Source organism: Theropithecus gelada, chromosome 11 (genome assembly GCF_003255815.1).
Source record: "Theropithecus gelada isolate Dixy chromosome 11, Tgel_1.0, whole genome shotgun sequence".
Taxonomy (NCBI): Eukaryota; Metazoa; Chordata; class Mammalia; order Primates; family Cercopithecidae; genus Theropithecus; species Theropithecus gelada.
Window position 1 is genome coordinate 70,990,533 of NC_037679.1, and position 7,037 is coordinate 70,997,569.

At 45.6% G+C, this 7,037-nt stretch overlaps 1 protein-coding gene across 1 annotated transcript; it reads left to right on the top strand.

Annotated features, from left to right (window-relative positions):
* Positions 1 to 831: 831 nt before the first annotated feature.
* LOC112635123 (disintegrin and metalloproteinase domain-containing protein 1-like) lies at positions 832 to 3,862 on the top strand. Its single transcript, XM_025403040.1, has one exon. The coding sequence runs from the start codon at positions 832 to 834 to the stop codon at positions 3,328 to 3,330; it is 2,499 nt and encodes an 832-aa protein (XP_025258825.1). The 3' UTR covers positions 3,331 to 3,862.
* Positions 3,863 to 7,037: the final 3,175 nt, after the last annotated feature.

Genomic DNA, 7,037 nt, shown 5'->3' on the forward strand with positions numbered 1-7,037 from the left:
ATAATCTTAGCACCTCCCTATGTGAGGCTATCGCCAGGAGAGTGTAGTTCTGGAGGTACCAGCCAATGGTCTATGATAATCACATATAACAGAAAGCTGCTGCTCTGCTGGCATCTCCCATATACTCTTTTGGACAGTGTTACAATCAGAATTTAGAAACTCAATGCTGGCAATGTTAAAAAACAGGACTATGCCTTGCCCATGGGTCATCAGCCCACTGGGATCTATGTTGGGGCACAGGGTAGCCACCATACTTGCATTTTCCAACAGCCTGGCCCCTGAAATGCAGACACACATATCTATAATGCCTCACTGAGCAGAAAAGAGCACCATAGGTAAAGATGTTTGTGTGCTTAGAGATGAGTTTTAGAAGAGAGGAAATGGACAGTGGTGTATGCCCACCAGAGAGATCTCCAAGACCCCTGGTCTGGAACATGTGGAGTTAGCTGAGCAACGGACAACAGGAGGGGTGGGGGAGGGGTTGTTCCATATGGTCCAGTTGAAGAAAGGCACGAAGATTTTGTTTCCTCTCGCACAGTACAGTCCTGCATTATAGAATGTCCTTCATGATGTCGACAGGACCTTAACCAGGGGCACTGAAGCTGAAGCTGAAAGGGAAAGTCATCAAGTATGGAAAATTTCTGAAAGATATGAGATAGACCCGGAAGACTAGGCAGAGACTCAGCCAGAAAGCTGGGTCTTTCAGAGGTGAAAGTAGCTTCATGCAGCCGGCATAGGTCTGGGGCTAGTACCTGTGTCTGACGGTCTGTGTGTCAGGGAGAGCTGCTGCTCATGGACACAAGTTGCATCATCAACTGATTCCCTAGGGCCATGTCAGTGACAGCCTCTGTGAGAGACTCTGCCTCCTTCCTGTCTTCTCTGATGAAACTCCATGTGGTGTTGTATGAGGCTAGGAGGGTGCTTCAGACCTGGGCTCCCCAGATGAAAAATTTGAGGCTGGGGCTAGTGCCAGGTCAATCGTGTGTCAGGTTGGGGATGATGTTGCTTTTGGGGATAATTTTTCTCCCGAGCATATGCTGTGACATGGCTTCGGTATATTACTCTTCCTATGAAATAGTCATCCCAAAGCGGCTGATGGTCAGGGAAAGTGAAGACTCAGTGGAAAAGGCAACCTATTTGCTACTTATGCAAGGCCAGAAGCACTTGGTTCACCTGAAGGTGAAGAGAAGCCATTTTGTGAATAACTTTCCAGTCTACAGTTACCACAATGGCATCCTGGGGCAAGAATCGCCTTTCATCTCACATGACTGCCACTATGAAGGCTACATAGAAGGAGTGTCAGGTTCTTTCGTTTCTGTCAACACCTGTGCAGGTCTCAGGGGCATCCTGATTAAGGAGGAAAAATCTTACAGCATTGAGCCCATGGACTCTTCAAGACGGTTTGAACATGTGTTATACACCATGGCACATGAAGCGCGAGTCTCCTGTGGTGTCACTTCCAGAGACAGCCATGTGGTGTCCACTAGCTGGCAACAAGGGAGCAGGAAGCCTCATGATCTACAGGCGCTGTCCTACTTGTGGTCACACACCAAGTACGTGGAGATGTTTGTCGTGGTCAACAACCAGCGGTTCCAGATGTGGGGCAGTAACATCAATGAGACGGTCCAGAGAGTAGTGGATGTCATTGCTCTGGCCGACAGCTTCACTAGGGGAATAAACACAGAGGTGGTGCTGGCCGGAATGGAGATCTGGACCGAGGGGGACCTAATAGATGTTGCAGTGGACTTGCAAATCACACTCAGAAATTTCAATCGCTGGAGACAAGAGATGCTCTTCCGTCGTGCGAAGCACGATGTTGCCCACATGATCGTCGGGCATCATCCTGGACAGAATATGGGCCAGGCCTTTCTCAGTGGTGCCTGCTCAAGCGGTTTTGCGGCAGCTGTTGAATCCTTCCATCATGAAGATGTGCTGTTGTTTGCAGCCCTGATGGTCCATGAGCTCGGGCACAACCTGGGTATTCAGCACGACCACTCGGCCTGCTTTTGCAGAGAGAAGCACTTTTGCCTCATGCATGAAAATATCACAAAAGAAAGTGGCTTCAGCAACTGCAGCTCTGACTACTTCCACCAGTTCCTTCGAGAACACAAAGGGGCCTGCCTATTTAACAAGCCATGGCCCAGGGGCCGCAAGCGTAGGGATTCTGCCTGTGGAAATGGCGTGGTGGAGGACACGGAGCAGTGTGACTGTGGTTCTCTATGTCAGCGTCACCCATGTTGTGATGAAAACTGTATACTGAAGGTGAAAGCAGAGTGCAGTGATGGTCCATGTTGTCATAACTGTAAATTTCAACCTAAGGGATATTCTTGCCGTCCTTCTAGTGATTCCTGCGACCTCCCAGAATTTTGCAATGGTACATCTGCAGTATGCCCCGACAACAGGCATAAGCAAGATGGCTCAAAATGTCATAAAATTTACCAGTGCATTAAAGGTAATTGTATGGACCCTAACAATCAGTGCAAACAAGTATTTGGATATGGTGCAAAATCAGCCTCACAAGAGTGTTACAATTCAATGAACAGCAAAGGGGACCGATTTGGAAACTGTGGCATTCCTACCAGTCCTGGGTCACAATATGTTCGGTGTTCAGATGGTAATACATTTTGTGGGAAACTTATATGTTCTGGGTTTACAGGCTTACCAAAAATCAGTCTCCAACATACAATGATTCAGGTCCCTTGGGGAGATGACTCATGTTGGAGCATGGATGCCTATACAAGTACTGACATTCCTGATGAAGGAGACGTGCACAATGGCACTTACTGTGCACCAAATAAAGTCTGCCTAAATTCCGCCTGCACAGATAAAACCCCAGTGATGTCTGCCTGCAACCCAGAAAAAACGTGTAATGGGAACGGAGTTTGTAACGATTTAGGGCACTGTCACTGTAATGAAGGGCATGCCCCCCCTGACTGTGTTACTGCAGGAAGTGGAGGTAGTGTGGACAGTGGCCCTCCTGGTAAGCCAGGTGGGACACCTTCAGGAGGTCAAAATCAAAAGATATCTAGTTTCAAACATGAAGAACATGCTGTAGACATGATGATATTATCATTCATTATACTTTTTATAATACTATTATTAAGTGTAATTACTTGCTTGATCTGCTTGCTTAAAAAATCACCAGAGGCTGCCCCAGCAGAAGCTCCTCCAGCAGTGCCTCCACCACCGGCCGCAGAAATAAAGCCAGAGGCAGCAGAAGTGGCCCCAGAAGAAAAAGAAAAAAAAGAAGAGGAGAAGGAAGAAGAAGAAGAAGAAGAGGAGGAGAAGGAAGAAGAAGAAGAAAAGGAGGAGGAAGCATCAGATTCTTAAGGTTAGAAATAGGGAGATGAAGCCAAGTATATCAAACTTCTCAAGCACTGAGTGGAAATGAGAGGTTTGGTGAAGTAGAAATAGATAGCTTTAGTGGCTCTGACTCAGATATACTAATGTGGAAGGAAGGATTCTTTCACTTTTATTATTCATTTTAGTAATTAAATTTACATTAATTTAATATGTCAAATATTTTGGTACCTTTTGCTTTTTCACATTTCATTGGAACCATTAACATGCATCTTTGGACATCAATGTCCTTGTCTTTTTGGGCCAATTGTTTTAGTCACCAGAAACTTTTTCAGGACATGCTGTCTTCTATTTGTTTGACATACAGAATCATATGTGCCTGAATTTATTACTGTCTCTGGAATTTTCATTTTAAGTAACAACTACCTATTATGTGAGGACAATTGTTATATGATTAGTTGTTCTAACTTGACCTATAAATGTGCATTCATCAAAGGGAGAGTTTTTAAATCCAAAAACAAATAAAACCCTATTCATATTAGACATGTCTTCAGGTTCCACATGGTTTAGTTATTGAGTCCACTTTATTCTGGGGCACTGCGGGAGGGACTGTATCAAAGAAGAAAACCCTGATTGCTTGTTGGTTAAGAGGTCAGCATTGAGGTCACCTGCTTTCCAAATCTGGCAGATGTTTAATATGATATATGTATATTTGCTTTATTATTTCCCAATATTTCTAGATGCTTCCTACAGCCATCTTCCCTTTGTACCTAAAATACTTTTTATCTTCAAGGCCAGCTTTTTTTTTTTTTTTTTGAGATGGAGTCTCGCTCTGTCACTCCAGAACGCTGGAGCGCAGTGGTGTGATCTCAGCTCACTGCAACCTCCGCCTCCTGGGTTCAAGCGATTCTCCTGCCTTAGCCTCCTGAGTAGCTGGGATTAAAGGTGCATGCCATCACACCTGGCTTATTTTTGTATTTTTAGTAGAGACAGGGTTTCCCCACGTTGGCCAGGCTGATCTCAAACTCCTGATCTACCTGCCTCAGCCTCCCAAAGTGAGGCCAACTTTCATAGCTTTTCTGTTTTACTAATTTCCCTGGGATGAACTTCATACCCCTCAGATAACTCATGGCTGATGAACATCACCTAGAGTTAGGAAACTGTGTTTACATTAATTCTATAATAGTATAGAGGCATCTACCACAGTGCTGACTATATGTATGAAATTAAAATATTTTTGGCAAGGCGCGGTGGCCTGTAATCCCAGCACTTTGGGAGGTCAACGAGGGTGGATCACCTGAGGTCAGGAGTTTGAGAACAGTCTGGTCAGCATAGTTAAACCCCGTCTCTACTAAAAATACAAAAATTACCCGGGAGTAGTAGCATGCACCTGTAGTTCCAACTACTTGGGAGGCTTGAAGTAGGTGAACTGCTTGAAACCGGGACGTTGAGGCTACAGTGAGCCAAGATCACACCACTGTACTCCAGCCTGGGTGACAAAGCGAGACTCTGTCTCAAAAAAAAAAAACTAAAAATAAATACTTTTTCCTCTAGTTTTCGTTTAAAAAAATTATTCACATTAACAACTTGTTGACTGAATATCAGAAGGAACTTCTGTACAGGTAATAGAATTCTGGAGGTGGCAATTACTTCTCTGAGGAGAGAGCACAAAGAAAATATAATGTTAACATTAGGCCAGGCTCGGTGGTTCATGCCTGTAATCCCCACACTTTGGGAGGCCAAGGTGAAAGGATCACTTTTGGCCAGGAACTCAAGATCAGCCTGAGCAACATAGTAAGACCCTGTCTCTACAAAAAAAAAAAAAAAATTAGCCGGGCATAGTGGTGTGCACCTATAATCCCAGCTACTCAGGGGGCTAAGCCAGGAGGATTGCTGAGCCCAGGAGTTCGAGGTTGCAGTGAGCTATGATACCACCACTGTACTCTAGCCTGGGCGACAGAGCAAGACCCTGTCTCAAATAAATAAAAAACATTCATTCTGTTCCAGGCACTGTGTTAAAGCAATACTTTACATTCATTGCCTTAATTTAATCCTCCCAACTTCCCAATAAAACTTCCATCTTGTACATGAGGAAACAGAGACTGAAGAGTTTGCTATAGAGGTAGCCAGTAAGTGGTAGGACCTGCATCCCTCCCCAGGAATGAGTGAATCTACTGCCTCATGAGCTTTTTCCTTCCGTTAAAAACAAAACAAAACAAAACAAAAAAACAAAAAAAAACTGAAGGGAAAGACATGTCCTTAATTGCCCAGAACAGAGATGCTTCTTCAGTGACTCTAATGAAACCAAAGCCTTACAAACACATGCTGATCTCTGTCATGAATCTACTGCATTGTGTAGTCATTATGGATTAAAATGTCTTTTCCCCTACTACATCCTGACAGAATGGAGTGGCAAGTTGGCATCATTATTCAGTTTTGTAGGCCCAGCTCACTGCTCAACAAATGTTGACCAAGTGAATAATTTAATCAAATCCAACTGTCACAACCGTGGCAATATTTGTACCTTGAGAAGGATTTTTTTTTTTTTCCAAAGATGGTGTCTAGGCACGGTAGATGGTGGAATAGAAGGCTCCACCAATCATCCCCCCGCAGCAAGGACACCAACTTAACAACTATCTACACACAAAAAAGCACATTCATAAGAACTAAAAATCAGAAGGGATAACTGGACCAAACACAGCTGACACCTGCCAACAGAGGGAGCATTTAAACCAGCTCTAGCCAGAGGGAAATGATAGATCCCAGCACTGGAACTTGAGTTCCTGTAAGCCTCACCACCATGGGTTAAAGCGTTCTGGGGCCCCAAAGAAACTTGAAAGGCAGTCCAGGACACAAGGACTGCAAAACCTAGGTGGAGTCCTAGTGCTGAATTGGCCCCGAGACAGTGAACTGGGTGAGAGGGTGGTGGGGACATGACCTACTTTGAAACCAGCTGGAGTGGCTAAGAGCATCACCCCTCCCGCTTCACCCCAGGCTGCAAAGCTCACAGTTGTGAGAGACTCTCCTTCCCTCCACTTGAGGAGAGGAGTGGGAAAAGTGTGGAGGTCTTTGTCTTATATCTTAGATACCAGCTCAGCCACAGCAAGATAGGGCACTGGTCAGAGTTCTGGGGCCCACTTTCCAGGCCCTAACTTCTGGATGATAATACTAGACACACCCTGGGCCAGAAGGGAACCTGCTGCCTTGAAGGGAAAGACTCAGTTCTGGCAGCGTTCATCACCTGCGAATGGAAGAGCCCTTGGGCCCTGAATAACCAGCAACAATACCCAGGCACTACATTGAGGGCTTTGGGTGAGAGTCTGAGACTTGCTGGCTTCAAGTGAGACTAAGCACATTCTCAGCTGTGGTGGTTATGGGGCAAGACTCCTTCCACTTGAGAAAAGCAGAGGGAAGAGTAAATGGGGTTTTCTCTTACACCTTAGGTACCAGCTCGGCCACAGGTGAGTAGAGTATCAAGTGGGCTAGAGTCCCCGATTCCAGGACTTAGCCTTGGACGGCATTTCTGGACCTGCCCTGGGCCAGAGGGGAGCCCAATTTCCTGAAGAGTGAGTCCTGGGCCAGACAGCATTCACCACAAGCTGATTGAAGAGCCCTTGGGCCTTAAGGGAACTTTGGCAGTAGTCTGGCAGTACTCCCCATGGGCCCATGGTGGCGGTGGCCACAGGGTAAGGCTTCTCTGCCTTTGGAAAGTGAAAGGAAGAGTGAGAAGGTCTGCA

Excerpts from the sequence above, each read along its gene's own strand:
- LOC112635123 (XM_025403040.1), top strand. The coding sequence starts at position 832 with ATGTCAGTGACAGCCTCTGTGAGAGACTCTGCCTCCTTCCTGTCTTCT.